Consider the following 27,942-nt stretch of genomic DNA (forward strand, 5'->3'; position numbering starts at 1 on the left):
ACACACACACACACACACACACACACACACACACACACACACACACAGCGTCGGGAACATAAACCTACAGCAGCAAAAGCGACAGCAGAGGGAGCCAGTGGAAGAGCTAGAAAACTGTCAGGCTGTGTAGGGGAGCATCACCCAGCTTGTTGTTCTCTTGAGGGTATCGTATGATTATGTGACAAATTTAGTATTTTATAGATTATTAAATTTAATAATTCTCCTCTGACATTGCAATTTTTAATTCTGTTCTAATTTTAGTCTGTAACTAATTTTTGGAAGTGTCCTAAAAGAGTTTATTTATTAGTGTTAACAATGATAAATCCTTATTACTAATAATTGTACTGTTTATTGAGAGCATAATGTGGGCTGAGCACTGTGCCGAACTCTTCACTCACATAACATCTAATCTTCACAGAAGTAATTAATATGGGGCAGGTATTGTTTCTATTTTGAAGGTGAAGATGAGGTCTTAATTATTTGCTTAAGTCCACACAGCAAGAAGTAATGAAGGCATGTTTGTCTGACACAAAAGCCATGTCCTTTCTATTATACAACCTTGGTTCATGGGACTGGCATTGATGTTCAGTACTTCTTTCCCCCAAGTCACTAGAGTCAGTGATTATATTAAATGTGTTTGTTTCTCTTAGTCTAGTGGTAAGGTTAGTAATTGAATTCACCTTGTCTAAGAAAAAGAGAAATGGCATATATCTGAGGAAATTCAGCTAGAGGAAAATCTTCAGAAAGATTCAGCCCCTAAGTTGATCTTCTAAAGAAAAAGTAAGTGATTGGGATAAATAGGAAAGGACTCTTTGAAAAATGATAGTACCCAGGAAGAAAAATTCCTTAAAACTTTCTTAAACTAGTCCCTTCTGAGTGGCCCAGGTAGCTTATTAAATATTGGCTCTTATTCAGCAGGTGTTCTAGGGAGAATTTTCTCTAGCAGTAAGTCCCCAGTCTCTTCTGGGGCTGACAGCTCCATAGAATTCCCTGGGGGTCTTGGGGTCACCTGTAAGGGTATAGACACAAGGTAGGTTTGTCTCCTAAACTGAACTGAGAAATACCTCTGTCTTAAACTGAGAATTCAGAATCACGAAGAATATTAAAAGCTTAGTCCATAGCTAGCTGCTCTAATGATGATAGAACTTCTCTAGGAGAAGAATACTTTGTAAAGATCTTTAAGAATGTATGCCCTGGGCTTCCCTGGTGGCGCAGTGGTTGAGAGTCCGCCTGCTGATGCAGGGGACGCGGGTTCGTGCCCCGGTCCGGGAAGATCCCACATGCCGCGGAGCAGCTGGGCCCGTGAGCCATGGCCGCTGAGCCTGCGCGTCCGGAGCCTGTGCTCCATAACGGGAGAGGCCACAACAGTGAGAGGCCCGCGTACTGCCAAAAAAAAAAAAAAAGAATATATGCCCTTCTCCATTCTTTATGGAGTTAAGCTAGAAATTGAAAATTAAGTTTTCATATAAAAACGAGAAAGGACAGTGCTGTTCATTGTTATTAGTGCCTGGCTGCTGTTGCACCAAATTTGCAGAAGAGGATGCAGTCACAATGTCATGTTGTGTGTATGTCGACGTGCTACAACTTAGGTCTTAACTGTATGGCTTCTTGAGATTTGTGGTCTTGACTGTCAATCTTTGTGTACTTTAGAGCATACTCTCAGAGCCAGTGCCAGTGTTTTATGTAAAACTTTTAGCTTCAGCAGCTCTTGTCATATTGCCTAGCACATTTATATTGGATTCTCAAAACAAAATTTGTTGACTGTCTTGTTGGCTGTCTTTTCACAGTGATTCCAAATATATTTCAACAAAAAATTAACTAATTGCTTTTTAGGAAATATAAAATGACATTAAATCTCTTTTCTATGTGGCAAGTTGCTGAGTTGGTATTTATATGGAAATGGAAATGCATAATTTGTTTTAAGGTTGTAGAGTTAAATTTAGGGCCTGGAATTCTCAAGATAATAATACTCTTGTCATCCAACAGCCACCCAAGCCACTCCTGTTTTTTTGTTATTATTTTTTGAGGCTATTTACTAAAATTGGTTTCAAAATTATAATCCCAAGCATAACACATTTAAAGTTATTTGGTACTTGGGAGCAATGATGTTCTCATTAAACTAAGGAAAGTTCCTGAATGTGTGTGAATGGGGAGTGAAAATTCTGATATCACAATTAATACTCCTTATGTGAATTGTTTTCAATATAGATTTCTTCGAACACTTCACAGTTGGGCGGTGCTGAACCTGTAAAACGCTGTGGGAAGTCTGCACTCTTTCAACTGGCAGAGGCAAGTTCTAAGAATATGTTGTGATAAGATCTGCAGTGGTCGAAGTCACAAAAAAGTTAATCATAACTGTGTTCCCTAAACTGTACCATCTCACCTGTGACCATAAAGTGTGTTGTATCTAATTTTCAACAGTGAGAGGGTTAACCTTTAATTTAAGGAAGTGGACTTTTGCTACGAAAAGTCATTAAGCATTGAAAAAGGTTACCCGAGGAAATTGCAAAATCTTTTTCACAGGTAGTATTTTAAAATAAGGTCAGGTTTTGTCTCTCTCAGATTGGTTAAGTAAGTACATCCTAAACCGAGAAGAATGGCCTACGTCATTTTCCTCTTCTCTGATCCTCTTGTGATATCTATAAATCCCTAGAAAGCACTACCCTTAAACTAGGTGGTTGGTGTTTTAATTTGGGGGTTGTTTTCAGTGAAGAACTCAAAGGATGTGTTCTAAGTCTGGTTTTATAGCATCTATCAGTTGTACATTTGATGTGATGTGAGTATAAAATGCTACTACTCCTTTGGCAAAGTAGAAAAGATGCTTTTGTAAAGCCTAAGAAGAACAGAGCCCTCACTTGGCGTGGGATGGTGGTGGGGAGAAGATGCTGGGAGTGGTCATTGCTGGGATGGGTGGCAACAAGGCTTCCTCTGCCAAGCTGGACCGATCTGCCCTATGGGGACTTGTGCAAGAAATGGCTTTAGCGCCTGGACACTGTTGTAGCAGTTTTCTCTTTTGGTGAGACAAATTAGGAGGTACAAAATGAATGACCCAAAATCTCTATATTAAACTTCCTTTTCTCTTTTTTCTGTCTTCCTTCCAATGAGTTCCTTCTGAGTTTTTTTTGTGATACGGTTCTTTTATAAATTCCTTGAGTTTATTGAACTTAATGAAACAACCTGTCATTTTCTAAATTTTATGGTAGCTTGTATCATAAAAATTTAGCAGTTTTAAATACCTTTATTTTTTTTTTAAGTTTTATTTTATTTTTTTGGCCGCACCTCGTGGCTTGCGAGATCTTAGTTCCTCAACCAGGGATCGAACCCGGTCCCCAGCAGTGAAAGTGCTGAGTCCTAACCACTGGACCGTCAGGGAATTCCGCCTAAATATCTTTAAATTAAGCTTTTAAAGTCCAGCCAGATACAAATTAGGAATATAAAAATAAAAAGGCCTGAAACAGTAAAGTATGTAAATAGTGGGACAAATTAATCCATTTTTGTCTGACATGAAGCTGACATGCTTCTTGTATAAGAGAAATTCAGACTCAAGTAGAGGGCTACGAATGACTAGAAAAATTAGGAATGCCCCAGGGAATAGTTTTTAAAAGAACTGGGTAAGTCAGTGGCAAAGTACTATTTCTGATAGATCTAAAATAATAAAGATCTGGCAATGAGTCTGCCTTTAGAGTTGTAAAAGTGTCTTAGTAAACAGGGAGACTATGAGGCCATAAATTTGTCCAGTATCTTTAAGACTATATAGATTGTCAAGATAATTTATTTGAAAGAAGTGATTATTTTTCTTAAATAAGATGAATATGGCCCTTTCTGCCTTTCCAGGGGGGTGGGGTATGTACATATATACAGACATATCCATATGGTCTTTTAAATATTAAACAACACTGATTTATAAAACACACTAGCTTTCAGTGTGAATATTTGTTTATTAAATAGTTTTGTATTAGAAATGTATGGACCTTAGAGGTGCTTTGCCGTGGGCAGGGTGCTAGAGCAATGAATCTGTCTTCTCGTTTTCTTTCTTTGGCATAACAGTCACAAAAAAATGGATTCCCCATTAAATCAGAGCTCATTAAAAAGAACACTCTTCAAATTTGTAAGGATGCATCCCAAATATAAAACAGATGCTATGGTTTAACAGATGTTTCAATGTTGGTATCATAATTTAAAGGGGTAAAATGACTGCAATAAGCCTATTCCAATTATAGCAAATCAGCTTATACTCAGACTTAGTTTCTTATAACATCCAAGTAAAAATAATATGCTTTTGATGGAACAGGGTTGGTAAAAAATAATTTACCAAGAAAATCTTCTCACATTATTATTTGCACCACATGAATATGATGCCATAATGCTAATAGAGTGTGTTTTAGAATAACATCCTAAAGCCTTCCCAGTTTATAATTAAACATAAATATGTGCACAATGGATTAATCAGCATCTCTAAATAATCACCAGTAGAAATATGCTTCCTCAGTTATTTTTTATTCGTTGTGTATTTGATGTTCATTTTTTCTTGAACAGAGTATAATATTTAATTATTTGGGGTACCTCTTTAAATACGTATGATAGGATATTGAGGAGGCTTTCTCCTGTGGCCCAGAATTGATGCCATTGTCTGATATCCTGAGGGACAGCTTTAAATTTACACATTCTAAAGGGAAAGCCATCAACAAGCTACCTTCAGTTTGGGCTAGATTCTCCTCTTGGGATTTATAAAGAGACAGCCTTATCCAGCTGTCATCCCTTTACCACTCCAAGGGTTTCCCCACCCTAACCCCATGGGTGGGGCTATCATGGGATTGACAGTCATCTGGAATATTGTGGCTTTTCTCCTTGTCCTGTGGAGGAAAGCAGGCAGTGCTTTCCCTTCTTCACCCCTGGCCTCTGTCAAGCAGAGTGAAGACAGCTCTGAGAGAACCCCTGTTAAAGACTAGGGGTCATACTGCCAGAAGTGTCTTCTCATGTTTTGGCGAGAAGCCAGCAATGTTTTAGACGTTGAGTTACTGTGGTGCCCTTCACCTCTCTGACCAGGCCAAAAGAGAACTGGAGGAAGTCAGCAGCAGGGAGAGACTTAGAATAGCCTGACACACTGTCTTGGCATTGCAAAGATGCATGAGTTTTCCAGGGGCCAAGTGAACAAGTAGAAAGTAGTTCAGCTTGATCAGGCAAGAGGCCACGGAATGGTCGTGGGGAGAGGGCAGGCCTGGGACCATCCCATCTCTCACTTGAGGACACTCTGAGGAACTCCCACAAACAGGAGTGATGTTCAGCTTGTTTGCACCAGGACAGCTGTCCCGGTACTAAAATACAGAATACTTCCTATTGTTGGTAAAAAGACTGGGACCCTACCCCTTGAGTACCTTTGCAGTAACTCTGCCAGCATCCCAGGTCTCCCCTATCCTTCTAGCGACTGGACAGCACAGCAAGGGGCCTGCAGCACCCTGTTCTACCCCTGAGACCACATCCCTTCTGATTGCTTAGCACCCCTGCCTGTTAAATATTTTGTAAGTTGTCTCTGTCCTTGGTATCTCTGTCAAGGTCATTCGGTCTTATGGGAGTTAGCAGGAACAGACAAAGACATAACCATGCACAGTTGGTTTTACCTGCACCATTCCTTCCTCTGTCCTCTCAACCAGAGGCTATATGTCTTGTGAAGGAAGGTCCAGGAACCAGCCCCAGAACTAACCATTCACCCTTCCCAGCTCCATTCTGGTGGGTGGACATGGGAGAAGGAGTGAATGAGGAGCCTTCCCAAAGACAGGGTTTGTTGCTTGCAAGAAAACTCTTCTCTTGGAGAGAAGCAAGAAATATTGTAGGCATATATTTATTGCTGTGCCCTACACCCACTTCAGCAGGCAAAAAGAAAACTGGAGGAGGCTGGCGGCAGAAAGAAGGAGACTTAGATTGGCCTGTGCTCTCAGTTTGGGCATTGCAAGGAGCGCTCCCCATTTCCCAGCACCCCAAGCCAGGAGATGCTCTGGTGGAAGGGTCTGCTTCAGGCATTTGATTGACATTTTAAATTGGGTGGATTTTTAATAGTTGAAAGTGACCTGAAAATTCTGGAATCCATTCCAGGTATTTTTCAGGAACCTACTCCAGCTAGGAAGGGAGATTTGACATTGTGCTGCTGAGGTCAGGGAATTGTAAAAAATACAGTCCTTTATGTTTTAACCTCCATGAGATTCATACTGTTCAGTTAATCAGTTAATTGGCACAGGTACTATAATGTATTGTGTTTCCTTTCCTTTTGAAATTAATTAGGTCAGGTCACATAAAGAATAGCAAAGCATCCTCCTGGAGATCATTGTGTATTATAATTGCTGTAGTTGGAAAGCACACAGAAACATCTTTATCTGTACATTTTAGTAAAGAAAATTCTACACTTAAAGATACCTGTTACTAATATTGCCTAGTACAGCAAGTGGAGCAGTTTATTCATTTATTCTAACAAACAGTAGTTTCTGAGGGCCTACTCCATGCTATTAACAGCGAGGTTGTTCAAGCTACCTGCATATGGGTGTACATTGCGATAACCTGTGAGCCTTCTTCTGAGATCAGTGGTATAGGAAGACCTTACCTCGAGATCCAGTTTTGGTGTTTGGTGTGCCATGAAAGGCTGGAGCATAAGCCTAAAAATATTACTATTTGTTTTACTTCTAATTTTTTTATCTGCAAGTAAGTTTTATTATCTAACATAAGATAATAATGACCGACATTTATTATCTACTGTGTGCTAGGCACTTTTCTAGGTACTTTATATGTACTCATTGAATTCTCACATCTGTCCTTTGAGGTAAGTACTATTATCATTCCTCTTTTCCACAGTAAGAAACAAAAGGACAGAGGGGTTTTTTGACTTGCCTGAGGTCATGTGAACAGGAAATATTAGAGCCTCTGTAGAAACCCAGTCAGTCTCTCCACAGCCTGGGCTCTTCAGCACTGTGCTATTCTGTCACCTTGTTTTAGATGAATGTAAAAGACTGTGCAAGTTACTTGTTATAGGAGTTTGCATGTTATAGAAGTCTCTGTGGAAGATAGCCTACTCCTACACACGTGTATGGCTGAATAAAATGACAGATTGTTCAAGACTGCTGTCAAAGAAATGGAGCTGATATTTCCTTTTTTAAAAGTGATTCTACTTTTGAAACTGCCAAGATACATCCTACACCCTTAAATAAGTGAGTGCCTGTTTGTGAATATACTTTGGAAGATACGGTGAGGACTGTAGGAAATTACAGTGTATGCCTCCTGTTCTCCAGGAACTTATTCTCCAGTTGCAAAGAGATAAAATATAAAAAGTTAAGGGATAAGAAATAAATTAATGGTGCAAGTGGTTTCACCGGAAAGCATGCAATGAAATGAGGAAGTTCAACTTGAGTGATACCAAAGTGAACGTGTAAAACCAGGAAACGGAGAAATTAATATCAACTGGAGTGCTCTGGGGACCCAGCACAGGGGAGAGAGCGTGAAGAAAGATGGTTCTTGATGAAGGAGTTGTTGAGGAACAGAGGTTGAAACTAGCATCCTTTGGGCCACATCCAATTTTGTTAAGAGATGCTTTCTTTGGCCCACAATTTGTTGACCTGCATTATATGTTACATTTGAATTAGTGGCTAATATTTTAAAATTATAGATTTCAAATAAATGTGTACTCTGACCTCTCTTGAGAATGTAGAGGATCTGGAGACACTGGACCAGCCTTTCTGCATGAGAACAATTGGTCAGAGCTGATAAATGGCTGCCCCCTTAGAGGTGTTTGCTGTACAAATGTCACCGTCCTCTCCTTTCCCTACTGAGCCCCGACTCTGAGTCCAACAGTCATTGCCAACATCCATTTACACTTGTCCCCACCCCTTTATACCTAACCATCCAAACACAGTAGAGACTGTGATTTATGCATAATTAAATGGAGAGATGGGGGAGATAGAGCAAAGAGATAAAGGCAGGCAAACATGAAATAGGTAGATGACAAGTAAATCAGCTGGGCAGAGGGGAGGGCTGTGCTAGGAGGTATATGGAAGGTGAAGGTAGAGTGTAGCTGCAAGTGAGAATTGGGAGGGTGTTTAGTGTAAAGCAGAGAAATTTGTACTTGAAAATAATGAAGGGCGGTTGAAAATTTGGAGCAGGGGTGTACAGTGGTGAGAGCAGCGCTTGGAGAGACTCACTTGGCAGCTGTGTAGAACAGAGCGGAAAGCCTCTGTGGACGTCTGGGTGTGGGAAGACAAGAACCAGCATCGGGGGAGCTGGCAGTGGGCATGGGAGGCTGCAGGGGATTCAGGTGGATTTGGTGATCGAGTCAATGTGAGAGGTAAAGCAAAGGGGATTCTGAGACAACTCCAGCTCTGAACCCGAGTGTGGGGAAAGAACGGCTTTCAGTTTACCCTGATCTTGGAGCCCAACTTCAGGAAACCTGGATGTTTGTGAACCGAGAGGGGGCCCCACAAGTAGAAAAGCAGAGATGAAAGATGCTGAAGGGGAAGGGATAACTGAAGAAATCCAGTACTGAAAGAGTCAACACGAGGGGATTGCCAGCTAGGTAAACAGTTGAGTTTGGAAAGCAGAAACCCATGTTCCTCTGAGCACAGAAGAAAGAAAGGTAAAAAACGGTCACCCCAGGATTGCTGGATTTGTCTATGTTGTACTTTTCTTCTTTATCTCAATTCGTAAAACTGATAATCCGTTACGGTGAAGTTGAAGAAAGAGAATGCTGGATCTCTCTAGACATACTCTTCACATGTATAAAAAGCAAGATTGTAGATATGGTGGGTCCAAGGGAATTGGAAAGGTTGTCATTAACCCTATTTATTAAAAAAAGGATGAAGACATTTTCAGAGACCTCAACACCCTAGTTTTTCCTTGCGTTCTAATTTGCAAAAAACCCTTATAGTCAAATGGGTAGGTAAAGATGAATTTATTCTAGTACCTATAAAAATTAAATCTTATGGAAAATTATGGCTCACTTTAAGAAAAGATGAGTTATGTTAAAATTACAGAAATTCTATACTATATTGAAAAAAGTAGGAAATCCCACCCCCCCACTACCAATTATAGGTGGTATTTGATTGAGGTATGACTCCATTCAGGTGTTCTGTTGTGTCCTCATATCATTGATGTGCATTATCCTTTCACCCTACTGTAACCCCCTGAAGCCTAGAACCTCAACATGTAGTTCCCAAGTTCTCAGCTTCACCTGCACTCTTATCGTAAAATTGAATTCTAACACTTAACGATATATTAGAGGGGGCCTTTTGTTTGAAAGTGGTATGTTTCTTTCCTTTTTGTGCTGAGTTGCAAGTCATTTTTAGAAAACTCCTATTCTAAAACTTTTCATTTTATTTCCAATTGCACCAACTTCCTTTTGTAGGAACTGAAATATAGGAATGCACCTAATGACTTCCTTCAACACCTTTTGGGGAGACTTCAGTAAATGGCCTTTTGGAGCAAAGGCTATCCCCACCCCATCTAGTGTCTTCAGAAATGGTATAGTTTCTGAAGAAATAGTGAATAAACATTTAAACCACCATTTCACCTGGCCTAATTGTTTCAGCAAACCAAACAGTAAGCTACTTAATATGCACAGATTTTAGTACTGAGAGACACTTAGACCACTGTTCTGTGACCAGTTATCTTTTATAATAAAGAAAATTGAATTATCTTAGCAGTGATGCTATTCTTTATTCTCTGAAACCATTAACCAGTATATTTTTATGGCAAAAACATTCTGGTTCTATTTAATTATGGGAGACATGCACATCTTGGAAAAACACCGCGAAATGCCATCCTAGGGTTATGTCTACACTGTTATGGCAGATAATAAGCCAGTACAAAATGATTGTAAATATACCTTGGCTGCAAAACATTTGTTTTGTCTAAAAAGCAGAAATTTAGAAATGGAAACTTCTTGATTAGTGTCAGTGGGTCTGTTTCCATACTGCCTTGTTTTTAATCTAGCTGGCTCCTTTATAACAGACAATGAAAGACAAAATATAATTAAGAGTGAAATAATATGGTACATTTGGAACTACTTACCCATTTCTTTGTACCAGTTAAGAGCATCTTCTTCTGTGGTATTACTTCTCATCTAGTGCACGATTAATTATTTTTCACTGGCCATTTCACTCAGTCTTTTAAAGCAGGACACATTAAAGAAATGAATCAGTATCTTAACATTTGTAGAAAGGAATACATTTTTAAATGTCTTTAAGGAGGTAAAAGCTTGGTGCCGCACAGATTTATTGTGTGTTTAAAGCCACTACCCAATAACAAACCCTGAACCTAAGGTGTGGTCATACCTGAACTGAAAATGACAGCCTGCCTGAACTCAGGGACACAAAAAATAATCCCTCCATTTTATCTCATCCCTTCAGTATCTTTATTGATTTTTTTTTCCTTTGCAACCAATTTGAAGAGAATAGTTTTGTATATGTCTGTCCCATGTGTACATCCAAAGGATCTGGGTTTCAACATAATGATTTTTGCTTTTCTTTTGGGAATGAGTTACATTTCTTCTAGCACATCACTATCAGGCCACTCTGACTACGCGAAACAGTAAGAAACTTCTGTGTGGTTTCGGTTGTCAGAGGTAAAGTTAAAATATTGGTGATTAATTTTCACTGGTGCTCCTGAGAACCGTAACTAAGGACAGTGTGATCACTGGTCTAGGCCAAACAGCAGCATGGTCATAATTAGCATTGTTTTTTATAGACTCGTTAACCCTTTCCTGGTATTAATCAGAATGCATTTTAGATTCATCATTTACCTCGGAATTAATGAACCGTTCAATTCAACACAATTATCTGTTGAATGTCTTCATTTTTTTACTAGGATATTCTTGGAGGAGAATACAAAGGTGAACAGGATACATTTTGTGCCCCTGCCCCCGGAAGTTACAGTTATTAAAAATAGGGGCTTCCCTGGTGGCGCAGTGGTTGAGAGTCCGCCTGCCGATGCAGGGGACACGGGTTCGTACCCCGGTCCGGGAGGATCCCACATGCTGCGGAGCGGCTGGGCCCGTGGGCCATGGCCGCTGAGCCTGCGCGTCCGGAGCCTGTGCTCCGCAACGGGAGAGGCCACAGCAGTGAGAGGCCCGCGTACTGCAGAAAAAAAAAAAAAATAGAGTAGCTCCTGAGGAAATAGACGATATATATCAAATATTTATGCCCAGCATTTGATTGAAAACATTAACATTTTAACTTCTTTGAATACAGCCATGGGAATTCCATCCAGAAGGTGTCCTGCACATGATTTTCCATTCTCACTTTTTTTTTTTTTTGTGGTACACGGGCCTCTCACTGTTGTGGCCTCTCCCGTTGCGGAGCACAGGCTCCGGACGCACAGTCTCAGCGGCCATGGCTCACGGGCCCAGCCGCTCCGTGGCATGTGGGATCTTCCCGGACCGGGGCACGAACCCATGTCCCCTGAATCGGCAGGCGGACTCTCAACCACTGCGCCACCAGGGAAGCCCCCATTCTCACTTTTAAAGAAGATTATTGTTCAATTTAAAATAATAACAGAAGAATAAATTGTCATTTACTAAAGCATGTTCTGTTTCAAGGCCTGATTAACAACCAACCCTCTCTCTACAAAGGGCAAGTTGGCTAATTAATAACAGACATTAATTCTGTGCTTCCCACAGTGCAGTTTTATTCACTTGAGTTCACATTGATTTATGTTCTTTTGTGTCCACTGTGTGCTTCTCTATGTGCCCTCCATGCATATGTACATAATGTAGTTTGTGTGTGCTTTCCTAGGTCCCACTAAAGTGTTGATATATGGACCCAAAAGTAGATGTGAGTAGATAATGCTTGTACCCAAAAGTAGAACTGAGCTTGATTATATCTTTAATAAGAGTTGCTTCTTGAAAGATAATTGATTTAAGATCTTTCTGAATCTAATTTTGTTGTATATGGTTTTCCCCGTGGATATAGAATCATTCAACCCTAGAATGAAAAACTGGAGCAAAGCAGTTAGTCTGCCAGGGCTATGATGTGCTGTTAATGAGACAGTACGAATATTACTACTAATAATAATAGCCAGCATTTATCCTACATGACATTAAGCCCCAAAGGGATGGCTGTCACAATACATTATTCTTGCTCTGTGCTAGACACTATTTTAAGTACTATACATGTGCAATTCATTGAACCTCACAATATTCCTAAGGCAAGTACTATGTTAACATCCACATTCTGTAGATTGAGAAACAGGCACAGAACGGTTTAGAGAAAAGGAGCTTAATTGGTGGCAGAGTCAGTCTGTTGTCATAGACAATCTCTCTATAATCCCTGCCTTTTGAAACTGCCTCTCAATATAAAATTTGTTCACATCTCAGAGTGATGGCATCTTCTAAGAGTTACTACATCCATAGCTGTTCCTGGGCTCTGTTTATGTCATGTGAAAAATACAGACTATTAATTCCTAGACACTTTTTTTTTTTTTTTGCGGTATGCGGGCCTCTCACTGTTGTGGCCTCTCCCGTTGCGGAGCACAGGCTCCGGACGCACAGGCTCAGCGGCCGTGGCTCACGGGCCCAGCCGCTCCGCGGCATGCGGGATCTTCCCAGACTGGAGCACAAACCCGTGGTCCCCTGCATCGGCAGGCGGACTCTCAACCACTGCGCCACCAGGGAAGCCCTCCTAGAAACTTTTTTTTTTTTTTAATGTATTTATTTATTTTTGGCTGTGTTGGGTCTTTGTTTCTGTGCGAGGGCTTTCTCCAGTTGTGGCGAGTGGAGGCCACTCTTCATCACGGTGCGCGGGCCTCTCACTGTCACGGCCTCTCCCGTTATGGAGCACAGGCTCCAGACGTGCAGGCTCAGTAGTTGTGGCTCACGGGCTTAGTTGCTCCGCGGCATGTGGGATCTTCCCAGACCAGGGCTCGAACCCATGTCCCCTGCATTGGCAGGCAGATTCCTAACCACTGCGCCACCAGGGAAGCCCCCTCCTAGAAACTTTTGAAAATTATTTTTAATCATGTTTGAACTCATAGAAAAGAAGATGAAAACTGGGAATTATTGAAGTCTCCCCCCACCCCCCAAAGTTATTGTCTAATGTGCTTCCCCAGAATCTCTGTACCCTGTATGCTGGCTTATATCCCAGGTGGCTGCAGACTGCCTTTCCTGGGTTCCTGTGTCCCCTGATTTCTAGCTGGGTTCAGCCAGTGGGAGACACTGGCAGAAGATTAGGGGATGGGAGGAAGAGAGAGGCTGGGATGTGTAAGGAAGGGGTGAGGAGGGGGTGGGAGTAAGCAAAGGCATCATCTCGTCCATGTATCCAGCTCCCTCCAGATTGGCCCACCACAGGTCTATCTTCCACCAGGGACCTAGCCCCTGGGCTTCGTAACGCTCCTTCCACCATTTGTCCCTACTGTGCCTTCCTGCTGTTGCTAATCCCTGGGTTACCTCACGACCTCCTGTTCTGGTATCCCAGTTCTTCATGACCTGTGTAATTAATTTATTCCCTGCATTAAATTTCCTTGGCTAGATATGCTTTAAGTTGTTTCTGTTTACGTAGTTACACCCTGACTGGTGCACAAGCCATCCTCATCCTTTATTTTGTATGCTTATAAAATAGGCTAAGAGAATGCTAATGGCATACTGTACCCAGATTTCAGCAAAACTTCTGACAGACATCTTATGATGTCCTTGTAAACAAAATGGGGGGGAGTTTAGACTGGATTATTAAACATTCTTAGATTGCTGGAGCTTATTAATGTTCAAATCAACCTGATGAAAGGGCTCTAGAGGTTTGCCAGAACGCTCTGTCCTTGATCATGACCTACTCAACTTTATTACCAAAGATTTAGACAAAGATGTAAAAAGCAACTTTATCAAATGTGTCTATAACACAAAGCTGGAAGGTAATTTAACTCAAATTTTGAAAAGATATACTTTGTAAGGAAAAATGGAAACTCTTGCATCTAGTTACAAAAAGTATAAAGATACAGAATGGGAGAGACCAAGCTTCCCAGCATAGTATGTGGGTAATCCAGGATTTTAATTGACCACAAGCCCAATGCAAGCCGGAAGTTTTGACCTGTTTTTTTTAAAAACAGGTGGGATATCATATATTAACGCATATATGTGGAATCTAGAAAAATGGTATAGATGGTCTTATTTGCAAAGCAGAAATAGAGACACAGACATAGAGAACAAATGTATGGATACCAAGGAGGAGGGGAGGTGGGATGAATTGGGAGACTGGGATTGACATATACACTACTATGTATAAAATAGGTAACTAATGAGAACCTACTGTATAGCACGGGGAACTCTACCCAATGCTCTGGGGTGACTTAAATGGGAAGGAATCCAAAAAAGAGAGGATATATGTATATGTATAGCTGATTCACTTTGCTGTACAGCAGAAACTAACCCAACATTGTAAAGCAACTATACTCCAGTAAAAATGAATTAAAAATAAAAACAGTGGGGCAAGTTCATCTTTGGTTCTCATTAGAAGATTAGTGTCCTTATCAACTGACAAATAGCTCCACTTTTCATCTAGAGTATTACAGGAAGGCTAGGAACTTAATCTAAAATACTGCTAAATCGAAACATCATTGTTTTCCAGCGCTTACAAGCTTTATGTCATTTATGAGTTTTATTTGCACACATTTGTTTACTTTTGCCTGGCAACAACTCAGCGGAGGATGACGTACTGTTACGATTTCTCAGCCTTTATATCCTCATATGGGTTCGGGTATAAGCTACCTGCCTAGCTCACTGTGTGGCCTTAGGCAAGCAAGTATGGTGCTTGCACAGAAACCCAGCTTATTTCAATAAAGTCCATTCTCACTTCAGGACAACCATACTGCATCTGGATAAGAGGGACCCAACTTTTGAAAGGTTGGGAAGCCTTTACATATAATGAGCAGTTATTCCAGGGGAAGAGACTCACGGGAACATAAAGTCTATCTTCTAGGATTTAAAAGTCTGTCACATGAGAGAAGGAGTAGATTAAGTGGCTTCAGGGTACAACCAGGACTGATAGGATTTATAGATTTTTGCTCAATATTTTAAAATTTTCAAACAGCATTGCCCTCTAATATGGTCACTGTCTTTGTGCAAAAAGTTGTATAACTCACAGGAATTTTATAATAAAATGAATTGCTACATTAGGAAGAATGTTAAATTAGATAACATTAGATAAGATAATTAGGTAAGTCTAGAGTGACACCCAACTCTGAGAGTTTGATTTGTGTTTATTTGGTTTATTGTGTTATTTATTTTTATTTTATTATTTTATTTTTATTTGGTTATTTATTGTGTTTATTGGGGTTTGGTTAGTGAGAATTGTGATTTGTAGTTATTAGTTTTATTTTTATAGTTTAACTTCCAGCCATGTAATTGTTTTTCTTATAATTTAGAATTAACATGCTCTATTTATGAAAAAACTTTAAGAGCCTGAAACAAGGAAGTAAAGCATGACTAGTGTTCGGGGTAATTACCTTCCCAAGAAATATTATGCTGTTTCCCAGAATATGTCCCCAGAGAGAATGTCTGCATTTGTTCCATTTCATTCCTAGCTGTGGAATCCTATCAGGGGTGATGAGGAGAATTGTTCTGAAATACATTGAAGCTGAGAATAGAGTTTGCAAAGTGTTATTGGGTTTGCTAAGATGAACCTGTGCAAATGCAAACCGTTGGCAAAATCAGTGCTTGTGTGGCAAAGGTCCCTAAAGTGACTTATTAAAGGCCACCAGAGTGATAGTGATTGAAAACTATAAAATTCACCTTGAGGATGCCTTTCTAGCCTTCTTCTAGCATAGTCTTTCTCCCCACATGGGATAGTTAGATTCATGAAGGACTAGGATAATTGAGAAAGGAAAATAAAAATTATTCCAAAATTGATACAAAAACAGCAAATCTCCCCTGAGAATAAAGCATGCAGGGAAGATGATATGTATCCCAGTGTTTCAGAATTAATTTAACGTTTTGCTTTGATCTTTTTTCTGGTTAGGTTTAATAAAGGGAAGTTCTCAGTCTTCATAACTACTTGCTGAGGTCTAAAAGTTAACTTACATGATTTCCTGACAAAGGCAGCTCTGTTGTGAATTCATGATATTACACATCTTCCCTGTGAGTGATCCTGAAGGGCTGGGTACTCTTGTCATGTTCATTTTTTAAAAAAAACCTTGCACTGTCTGCCTCCTCCTGCCCCTTCTCCAGCTTCTTGCGAGACTTACTAATCATAACATAATTCTCACGGAAGGATTTGAGATATACTGAAAGTACTAAGGGAAAAAATGAGGTAAAATAGTATCTGATGTTTAATTCAATGTATTATCCATTTAAAAATGAATTTTATAGCTGTTAACAATCTCTGACAACTTGCCATTCCATAAAATGGTGATTTTTCTTTTAAAACAGATCAGTTTCCTACTCATGTACTTGATTTGGGGGGTTCAGCAAGCCCTAATAGTCTTTTTTCCTCTAAATTGACAGTGCAGAGTAGATAAAATGAGTAATGGTTAAGAATTCCTCTGCTGCCGTTGGCTTCATCAGCCTTGTAGTGACTCGTGATGAATCCCTCCGAGGGGCTGGGGGGCTGGGGTGGAAGCTGTCAGGAATCATGGGACAGACCTTACTGATCTTTGCACCTTTAGTGTCCCCCACTGAGCCTAGCACCGGGGAGCCTTACGGGGAGTGTTTATGAATGAAAAGCCAGGTACTGAAAATGAATTTTACAATGAGCTGTAATTTCCTCTTTTAGAAAATAGCTTTTAGATTGCAGTTTCAAGGTACATAGTTGCTGGAGAGGAAGATGGCGAGTTTCTCCTTTAATGTCCTATATGTGAAATTTGGGGAGTTTAAAAATTTAACCGAATTGCTCACAGATGTGTTTTGGGGCTCAAATTTTTCAGATTTTAGGGAAAATGATGCAGTGTGTGTATCTTACAGTATGCCATTAATTCCCCTAATATATATTCAAATTCATGGAGATTTAATAGCAAAAACATGAATAGTCACATTAAGTCAGATAATAGTTCTGGTCAGAATTTGCAGCCAGGTAAGTTTGGATCAGATCAAGTTTGCCATCAAATGGGTTTTAAAAAAAAACAACCACCCCCCACTTATTTTTCAGAGCTTTTGTGATCTTTCAGGTTATCTTTTAGCATTTGTGGACCTATAATGTTTTGTTCATTAACCAAAACCTTCTGTAGTTCTTTAGTGAATCATCTTATCATTTCTAATTTTAAGCAGGTAGATAGAAATTGTTGCTATTTCTCTCATTTCCCCAAGAAAAAAGAAAAGGTAAATATCTGAATAGAGTTTAGGGATGATTTACCAAGTACTGCCATATGTGCATCATCTCACTTAGACCTCACAGGATCCTCTGAGACAACTATTATCAGTTTTATTTTACAAAGACAACAGAGGAATGAGGATTGAAATGACTCATCCTAGGTGCAGAGTTAGCAAGTAGCAAAATTAAGACTCAAACTCAGGTCTTTCAATTCTAGATCCCATGCTTCTTTTCCCAAATCTTGTTTTCAGAGGAAACCTTCATGAGAAGCTGGAAAGTGAGAATTTGAGTATATACTCCTCTAGAGTTGAATGAATATATTACAAAGCCTTTTATTAATTTGAATAATTTAAGTTACTTTGGCAGAAGTGGACTTGTAAAGTTTGAAGTTTGTTTTGATTATTTTTTAAGAGGATGTAATTTAAAAGTTTAAGCTAGTTTCAAGTATAGAATAATGTATTTTGTTTGTTCTCTCATGTTTAACTGTTTAGATGTGCCTGGCATCAGAGGGGGTAAAAATGGAAGAATCAAAGCTAATAAAAGCAAAAGAATCAGATGGCGGAAGAATTAAAGAATTGGAGAAGGGCAAGGAAGAAAGAGAAATAAAAATGGAGAAAATAGATGAAGCCAGGTTACAGAAAGAAGCAGAATTTGAAAAATCAGCTAAGGAAAATGTAAGAGATTCTAAGGAATTAAGAAATTTTGAGGAGCTGCGAATGGATGATATAATGGGTATAAAAGTGGAAGCTCCCAAAGAAATTAAAAAGGAAGAATTAGAGGAAGATCAAAAGTGTAGTCACTTCCCTGATTTTTCTTACTCTGCCAGTAGCAAGATCATAATAAGCGATGTTCCCAGTAGAAAGGATCACATGTGCCATCCTCATGGAATTATGATCATTGAGGATCCCACAGCATTAAGCAAACCAGAAAAGCTAAAAAAGAAAAAGAAGAAAAACAAAATGGATCGACATGGAAATGATAAATCCACACCCAAGAAGACTTGCAAAAAGAGGCAGTCCTCGGAATCTGATATCGAGAGTGTCATGTACACCATTGAAGCTGTTGCAAAGGGAGACTGGGGCATCGAGAAGCTTGGAGAAACCCCTCGCAAGAAGGTCCGCACGTCCTCAAGTGGCAAGGGAAGCATTTTGGATGCCAAGCCACCAAAGAAGAAAGTAAAATCAAGAGAGAAGAAAATGTCAAAGGAGAAATCCTCAGACACCACCAAAGAGTCAAGACCTCAAGATTTTATCAGTATTTCTGCCAGCAAGAACATTTCTGGTGAGGTGCCAGAGGGTATAAAAGCAGAACCATTGACCCCTACGGAGGATGCATTACCACCCAGCCTATCGGGACAGGCCAAGCCTGAGGACAGTGACTGTCACAGAAAAATAGAGACTTGTGGCTCCCGGAAATCCGAGAGGTCTTGCAAAGGTGCTCTTTATAAAACCCTGGTGTCTGAGGGTATGCTCACCTCTCTGCGAGCTAATGTTGACAGAGGTAAGTGACTTCTCTAAATCTGAAAAGAACATGGAAACCTAGCAGAATTTCTCCTTTAAACGTATTGAAAAGAACCACAGTAAAGAACAGTATAGTATCAAAATAATATTTTACATTTGTACAATTCTTTACAGTTTATATACATTTGTCATTTTACCTATATGTTTTTAGCAGCATTAAGGGGAGTTTCTATTCACTTTGTACATGGTTCTCAGAATATAAGTGTTCAAAGTTACTCCAACCTTTTTTTTACTGGTGTTGGCTGGCTTTTTGTTTTAAAGGATCAGTATTGCATGTGTAGAGCTCTTAAGTCTGGTTTTTAAAATTGATGGAAATAATTTTCTGAAACAAGCAGATATGTTTGGCAGAATCTTGACCTGTAGACTCTAGAAGCAAATAACTTATCTGGCCCTTCCCACTAGGTAATCAAAACTGTAGTTGAAGTGAAGAGCTCTTTAAAACATAACAGTATCCAGAAACCAGTTAATATATATACCTTTATTCCATAGAGTGTTTCATATAAATTCATCTATTTGAAAATATAGTATCTGGCTAGGGGACTACCTGTTGCCAAGCTAAATTCCAACTATAGAGATGTGTGAAAATAGGTCTAACAAGTCCTGAATGAAGATCCTTGAGAATACATAGTTCTCCAGGGATGTCATTCCAGTAAGTCTTGGGGAAATTAGAATTAATAGTGCATACCAGAAAAGGGCTCCCACACCTCGGGTTGATTATCTAATGGAAAAATTAGTAGTATTGATAGTTAGTCTGTCTCATGAGCCATGTAGCACCTGTTATGATGAGATTGTGGATCTCAGAGTCTGTAAGTTACTTCTTTGCATGTTCTGTTACTAAAGGTCGTTCATCAGGAATCACTCTGAGGAATCTGAAATAGTTACAAATGGCATCATGCAAATGATACCTAAGGGGTCAAGAGATCACTTGTGAAGCAACTAAGATGATTTCCCTTCCATCCCAATATACCAAGCACACTCTTTCTTTTGAATTTCCTTAGGGAAACGAAGCTCAGGAAAAGGAAACTCCTCTGATCACGAAGGGTGTTGGAATGAAGAAAGCTGGACATTTAACCAGAGTGGGACCAGTGGAAGCAAGAAGTTCAAGAAGACAAAGCCAAAGGAAGACTCTCTCCTTGGGTAAGTGTCTGTGAGCACAGTCAGACACACAGCACAGACCCCAAATGTGGTGGTATTTTCAAGGTAAACAGATCACTAACTGCTTGTTCTTTGAGTATCCAGTCAGCACCTCCTGCCATCTTAGTAAGCACATGAAGGAATACAAATCAAGTGTATCGCATGATTCCTGCTGTTCGCATGGTTGTGTGAGTGATAGTGTCATTCATGTTTTAAGTATAGTACAAAATGTGTAGGTTTTAGACTTAGGCCTGAGTTTGAATGGAGGTCCATCTTGTATTAGTGACGTTACATTATATATGTTTTTACATTTACAATACATCTCCAGGATGCATTTCTCATCTGAAATTTATGATGGATATTATATAAGTATGTTTATACTTTGCTAATTTTACATACTGTATGTACTTCATTTAATATTTCTGAAGGTTATGCACATGTTTATAAAATAATGACAGCTGAAACTGTAGATAAAATTATGTTTCTACCTCTGACTTTGTTTTGTGTAAACCATGTTCTAATGCTCTGAGATTAAAATATTAGATTAAGTATTCTCTTGATACAGAGAATATTCAGCAATTAATTATGTATTAAAATGCAGTATCAAGAAAGAGCATACATCAAGATAAAATCATTAAGAATTATTTTATTTTTTATGGGCTTCCCTGGTGGCACAGTGGTTGAGAGTCCACCTGCCAATGCAGGAGACATGGGTTCGTGCCCCGGTTTGGGAAGATCCCACATGCCGCGGAGTGGCTGGGCCCGTGAGCCATGGCCACTGAGCCTGCACGTCCAGAGCCTGTGCTCCGCAACGGGAGAGGCCACAACAGTGAGAGGCCCGCGTACCACAAAAAAATAAATAAATAAAATAAAATTTTAAAAAAGGGCTTCCCTGGTGGTGCAGTGGTTGAGAATCTCCCTGCTAATGCAGGGGACATGGGTTCAAGCCCTGGTCTGGGAGGATCCCGCATGCCGCGGAGCAGCTAGGCCCATGAGCCACAACTACTGAGCCTGCGTTTCTGGAGCCTGTGCTCTGCAACAAGAGAAGCCACGATAGTGAGAGGCCTGCGCACCGCGATGAAGAGTGGCCCCTGCTTACCACAATAAGAGATAGCCCTCGCACAGAAACGAAGACCCAACACAGCAAAAATAAATTAATTAATTAATAAAACTCTAAAAAAAAAAAAAAGAATTATTTCATTTTTTATTATATAAAACAGACTCCTAATACCAATCTTAACAGAAAGCATTTTGTTAGGAGATTCAGTACTTTATCTTGGTCAAGAAATCATCTGTATATTCAGTTGTACTGCTTTAAAATTCCTTTGAGATTTCTCATTAGCCCACTTTGAAAAGAATACATTGACTAGAAATAAGTACATTTTAATATATTTTCCATATTTTTTCATAAGTATGTTAGAGGCATGCAAATTTTATGCATTTGGGAGTATTATACTTGGTTTATCCATAAATATTTGCATTTCTTTTTGTGGGATAGTGTACTTTTTCAACTGGACGTTACAGTGCTTTAAGGTCTGGTTAATCTTAAGGCCCTCATCATACAGTGGGAGGGTGGAAATTATTTCTTGTGATGATGATTCCTCAATATTATATATATCGAGATGATATATTTATAATTTTATATATTTTGTTTCTAATGTTTTTAAAAGTCCAAAGTAGTTCAAATTAGTTTTGCTGACATTATGCTTAAAGAATGACATGAAAATACTCACATTTGTCATTGTCAAATACAAAAGTGTTTGCATGATTTTCTTAAAAAGTGACAATTGAGCATCAGGACCAGTGCTCTATATCTCCTGGAACTACCAGTGCCCTGTGGGTCTGCCAACTGAGAAGGAAGCAGGTCTTGTTGCAAACAATATGAAGGCCAGGGGAGTTAAACAGGCATGAAGGCTCCCCAGCAGAAAGTTCTCTGGTGCTTCCATTCAAAACTGCTGAAGCTATGAGAGAGAGATTTTTACCAGTCTTCTTTGAGGAAGAAGAAAAGTGAAACAATCTTTTGAAAATCTGTTCCTGAAAAGAGATTGGGATGTGGGGTGGTTTTTTTTTTTCTTTTAATCATTTCTAAGGAAGCCACATGTATTTAACTGGGAGTGTGGTTTTCTGCAGGCTAAATCGGTGATAAAACTCTGATCTTTCCTCTTCTACCTTCTATACAAATTGGCCTATCAGAATCAGGCTATCTGGGTTTGCTTTGTTTGGAACATGCCAACGTAGTTCATGAGCAGTGAAAAATGCCAGATCCTGTCAGTCTTCTCTGAGATTTCTAAATGAGCATTTTAAACCTTTTTATTGCAGAAAGTGTGCTCCCTGTTTAGTTAACTATAGCCAAGGAAAATTCACTCAGTATTGGCAGTTCTACTTTTATAGACTTCTCCACGAAAAACATAGGTAATTATTCTAGTTGAAAAAAGAAGGGACCTAAGGAGTTACAGCTTGCATTTTTGTATTTTTCTTTTGGTTATCCAGAGTATCTGAAAAATTTACGACTTATAGATAGCTTTCTGACAGCATCTGAATAGTATCAGATAGTATCTGATTTTCCATTAGTATAAATATTTATTAACCGAAATGAGAAAAGACAGTTTTATTAAGGGAGGAACATCACACCCACCCACCACCCTTCACTGCTTTGTTAGAACTTAGTAGTGGCCTTTTTCAGTTGGCCATTCTGATGGTCATCTGACTGTCTTATCTCTGCTCCCAATTCCTGTACATTTCTCCAAAACTGAGAATAGTCTTAAGTGGACACACCTCAAGGACATCCCTCAGGTAGCAGCCTAACACGTTAACTTCTTGTAAGTTGGTACTCAAAGCTGCTCTCTTCTCAGTACGCTTTCCATTTTCCATCTACCAAGCACAGCAGTTCTGCAGCTTCTCCCATCTGTTTGGGTTGCATCTTAGCTAATAAGTCTCACTATAAATGAAAGCCAGCAGCTAGCCTAGGATCCAGCAGGCATACTGCCATTGCTGTGAGGGGGACTTAGAGACAGTCAAAAGCAACCCAAGGATTTCCCAACTTTGCTGGTGGCTTGCTGGTGGCATTTATGAAGTCATTTGTGGTTTGCGTTAAGGCAATGTTGCCTCTCTGCCAGTTGTGTTCTTTGAAAATTGGCTTTACTTTTTTCATTGAGTGTCTTGTCCTCATCCTGGTCAACTGCCCAGAAATTTTTTCTAATATTCAGAATATTTGTTTGCATTTTCTTTGTGTGTGTATATTTTAATCACGTACTAGTCAATAATTTTTTTAAATTAAGCTTACTAAAATACCAATATACCATACTGTCAGTAAGCTTGCATACACACACACACACACACACACACACACACACACACACACACACGAGAATCTTTAGAATGAGAAACTTGTCTGGATGGAATATGCTTTGTATTGAACTTAATGAAAAATTCCCACGCCAATGGAAAGAACAGCAAATTCTCCACTTTAAAAAGTATTCTGGTATTTTTATATAATGTTTCTACTTTTCTAAGGTAATAACCTGTTGTATGAGTTTATGAAGAAAATTGTGTTGGTAAATCTCAAGCATTTCTGAAAAGATGTTTTTTGTCCTTGCACAGAATTTATTAATAATGCTCTAATTCTTAGGGACCCCATTTTCAAATGAATATCTTTAAATATATCTTAGATCATTTTCTGTTTAAATATTTACATCATGTGCTGATTGATTCTATCCCCTCCCCTCTTTTATTAGCTCAGCAAAGCTGGATGAAGAATTTGAAAAGAAATTCAACAGCCTCCCTCAGTATAGTCCTGTTACATTTGACCGGAAATGTGTACCTGTCCCAAGAAAAAAGAAGAAGACTGGAAATATGTCCTCAGAACCGACTAAAACCAGCAAAGGTTAGATGTGTGCTGTACTTTCCTGCAGTGTGGTCAGAATCTAACTGAAGCCTCTTCTCAGCGTCTGCAGCTCCCTTTAGATAATGTAACTGGGTTTACAGTTGAAGCAGCGAGTTGGAATTTCAGGTTGCTTTCCAAGATTATCTTGGTTCCTGCCTTGCTTCTCTCTCTCTTCTTTCCTTCCTAAGTCTCTTCAGCCTTTGTCCTTTGGCATCTCAGCCTATACATTTGCCCATAAGTGTGTAGCTCTTTTGAAAGTGTTATACATGGTCTTCGACCTCCTGCTCTCCAGAATTCAGATTGGGAATGTTGAGCTTCTCTGGAGCAGAAACTGCTGGCTGAGCCTAATTCTTCTGTTCCCTGTCTGTCTGCAACAGGTTGGACTCTGGGGTAGTGAAATCCTTCCATTCACCTAATAGGGAGTCTCTATTCTTTACTGGCAGTGTGAATCAAATGAAAATAAAACTCCCTGTAATACTCCGGCAATATAATTTTTATTGGTTTTGTTAAATTTAGAAAAATGCTGTGTTTTCAAGAATATCAGATTCTCCTCTGTGTATATCAAGGAAGCTTTTTAAATTATCAGTGTGACTTGGGTGGATCTCAGCACTCATTAGGGGCAACACTGTAGTTCCTAGAGGGGTTTTATTTATTTATTTATTTTTGCGGTACACGGGCCTCTCACTGTTGTGGCCTCTCCCGTTGCGGAGCACAGGCTCCGGACGTGCAGGCTCAGCAGCCATGGCTCACGGGCCCAGCTGCTCCGCGGCATGTGGGATCTTCCCGGACCAGGGCACGAACCCATGTCCCCTGCATCAGCAGGCGGACTCTCAACCACTGCGCCACCAGGGAAGCCCCTTAGAGGGGTTTTAAAGAGTGAGGGGGGGGGTGCATTTTCAGTGGTCTCAACACCTGGGACCACCATTACATTTGTGGTGCAGTGGCTGGGGTTCTAAACATCCAAACCCACCCAGGACATTCAAGTACAATGAAGAATTGTCCTACCCTAAATGACAGTATTGCTCCCAGTGAGAAACTCGTCTTCTGATTTTACTTTAGGTCTAAAGGTTGATGGGCAAATATACCTCTAGTTTTCCATACACATGTGAAAGACTTCTTTTGGTAGCTCTCCTATAAGGGTAGTGAATGGAGAGATGAAGAGCTAGTGTGGCCAAGGTTTTGTTATTTCCAGGATCGAATTCTGAGCAGGATTTGGTAGATTTCTCATAATTACCCTGTAAAAGAGGCTACCTGTTGCTTGCTTTATGGCAAATCACATTAATTCTTTTGTGTGTGTGTTTTTTAGTTGGATAGATGGATAGATGATGACATATATCTTTACATAAATCTTGCCCAAATCTAGCAATCATGGATAATGATCAAAGATAATGTTAATGAGGATATATAATTTCATGGATTTGGGGAAGTATATAAGGTATATATATCTAGGGAAAAATTATGTCTGAAGAAACCTAAACCTTTTTCCCTCAAGACCTAAAACCCCCATTGTACACTGGAATTGAAACAACTGAGGAGACCTGTATCTCAGGATGAATCTGAAAGGTTGAAAAATATTCTCCCTTCATGATTAAAGGCAGGGAAGAATGTAAAAGTGATTTTAGAATTAGCTTGGCTTTCCGCTGTGGTTAATAAAAACAAGTCTAGTGAATAAAGAACTAAAAAAAGAAATGTTGCATCACCAAGTCTGCTCATCTGGGAAAATAAAATAGGGTTGTTCTGAGATCTCCCAAGATACATAGGAAAGAAATAAAGCAGCTTGTTGACAGGTAGGTAGCTGAGCACTGTAATAGATTGCCAAATGAAATGACAGTCCTTGTGCCCTGGAGATATTTAGGAATAGGTAAAGTAGTCCATGAGCCCAAAGATGCCAGGTATCATCAGCCCCATAATTCTTGGATTTAAAGTTGCTGATAAATACCTGACAAGCTAATAAAATGGAACTTAACTGATTGCTGTACAGGATGTATTCTCTTCCTCCACTCCTTGCAGTTGGAGACATTCATTTTAGAGCTCTAAAGTTGGCCAAATTATCCTTCAGGGACAGTAACAGTAGATTTATCTTTGTAAAGCTGTAAAACCCTGAAGTTAGAATGTATTTTCACGAGACCTGCTCTTGGGTCTTGATTGTCTGTTATATGTTTTTCCTCTCCCGGCTGAGATTAACAGTATTTCTTTTGCTATGAAATAGCTTTTGGGAGTTTTGGATTATACTTTATACAATATCACCTTAACTCTTCCATTATGCCTCTCAAGCCACAAAGTCCCCGGTTCTTATACAGTATATCAATAATTACATAGGTAGGAGGTCTGTCAAGGCTTTAGATTTTGCTCTGCATTCCGACTTGTGGAGCAAAATGTGATTAAAATAAAGCAGAAATTAAATAATATATTCTCTATTTAGCAAACTAAAGAAATAGTATTTGTGGTTGATTGTAATTTGGCATTAGCAGCGCCAGTGTACTATCCTACAAGTTATTAATGAAATTATCATACCAGCTGTGCTGTAATTGCCTGATCTTTAGAGGATAGAGGAGATTGTTTTCTTGGAGTCTAGACCCTTTGCATCTTTACATAATGAATCGTTCAAAGCAAACATTGTGAGTGAGATCATTAGTTCTTTAGTAAAGGAGCGAGTATTCATAGGAAACCCCATTTTTTTCTCCCACAGTTTGCCATTTGTCTGTATTTTATTTTCTCCTATATTTGTTATTCAACACTTACTACAATTTTTCCCTGCCTTATACTAGGTAGTTTTTTAGCTCCTCCAGGTTATATGTATAGAATTTTTATGAAATGTAATTTCTAGAGGAAAATGATTTATATAGTTACATATCTCAAAATCATAGTACCTGCTTGGGCTTAACAATTCTGTTTTTCCAGTGGTCTTCTTATTTATACCTGTATTTCTAAGTAGTCTTCCCCTTTTCCATCGTCCCCTCCACTATCTCTGCCCTGTCCCTTATGTCTATGTAATAGGTCTTGTCAGAAACTTTACAATAAAAAGGGATGAAAATAATTGTCACCTTCTTCCAGCGAGACTCAGACTACGTTATTATAGTAGGCTTAGTGTATAGATGATTTAGGAATAGAATTTCCCTTTGCTTCTAAGAACAAATTATCCAGGAAATTACAATCCATCTAACTCACAATGCAGGTCAGCTGAAGCAGCCCATTCCTATAGTGTTTTCTGGTTTCTCTCCCACAGTTACTTATATATATTCAAATGAAAGCTTTGAATTATAAATCTAAATTTAATTGTAACTTCTTAAGAGGTTTGTTTTGACACATTATTTTAAGTGTGTATTTACTCTTAATGTATGAAGCACTTTTTACAAAAGTTTCAGAAGTCGGAGTGCTCTGTAAAATAGTAATTTTTAAGCAAAGTAGGGTCATGGAGAAAAAGTTAATTGAGTTCAATTTAGAGTGTTTAAATTATGCCTGAGCTTGACCCTTGACTTAATTTCTCCTCCCTTATTTCTTTATCTTTTCACATTGTTTTTTGCCCATTAACAAACATACTGTTGGTCTTTCTCATTTTTTTTTTCCAATTCACACTTACACTGCAAGATTGAAATTTCAGATGGTTAAGGATTTGAGACTTTTAAAAATCACAGTGGAATAAAAGAAGCATGTTTACAAAATAAAAGACTGAGGACAGAAACCCCAGTTTGGGTTTGAGCCAACCTGAGGATACTTTCTGTGCTCAAGAGCTTAAATGTGATGAAAGCCAGGCCATCCTTTCCTATCAGGAAGTGATAGCTTCCAGGTTGGGCAGAACTCTGTTTTTCGGCATGTAACTGAGAGTCTTCACTGCCACCAGACATTTTCTTGAACATGGTGACAGCACATTTGCATGTATAAAAGCTATACCTAGTATAATCCTGAGTTTTTTTTTTAAACAAGGCATGTATGTCTAGTGCACTAAGGTGACCCCTTCCCCTCAGTGAATCCTAACTTGATTGTGGCTGGTTTACTTGAACTTACTCCAGTCCACAGATTCATATGCCAAGCAGCTGGGAACACTTCGGTATAAATTATTTTTTTAATAAATTTATTTATTTTTGACTGTGTTGGGTCTTTGTTGCTGCGCATGGGCTTTCTCTAGTTGCAGTGAACAGGAGCT

At 39.3% G+C, this 27,942-nt stretch overlaps 1 protein-coding gene across 2 annotated transcripts in view; it reads left to right on the forward strand.

Annotated features, from left to right (window-relative positions):
* The window catches only part of BBX (BBX high mobility group box domain containing), a 278,665-nt gene that overhangs the window by 226,983 nt on the left and 23,740 nt on the right, over positions 1 to 27,942 (forward strand). For both annotated transcript variants that reach the window (XM_029215203.1, XM_029215204.1), the window contains 4 exons: positions 2,209 to 2,289; positions 17,753 to 18,761; positions 19,780 to 19,918; positions 23,650 to 23,798. In XM_029215203.1, coding sequence (XP_029071036.1) covers positions 2,209 to 2,289; positions 17,753 to 18,761; positions 19,780 to 19,918; positions 23,650 to 23,798 — 1,378 coding nt within the window. The remainder of the gene's footprint in view (positions 1 to 2,208; positions 2,290 to 17,752; positions 18,762 to 19,779; positions 19,919 to 23,649; positions 23,799 to 27,942) is intronic.

Source organism: Monodon monoceros, unplaced genomic scaffold (genome assembly GCF_005190385.1).
Source record: "Monodon monoceros isolate NGI ecotype Baffin Bay Population unplaced genomic scaffold, NGI_Narwhal_1 Super_Scaffold_11, whole genome shotgun sequence".
NCBI lineage: Eukaryota > Metazoa > Chordata > Mammalia > Artiodactyla > Monodontidae > Monodon > Monodon monoceros.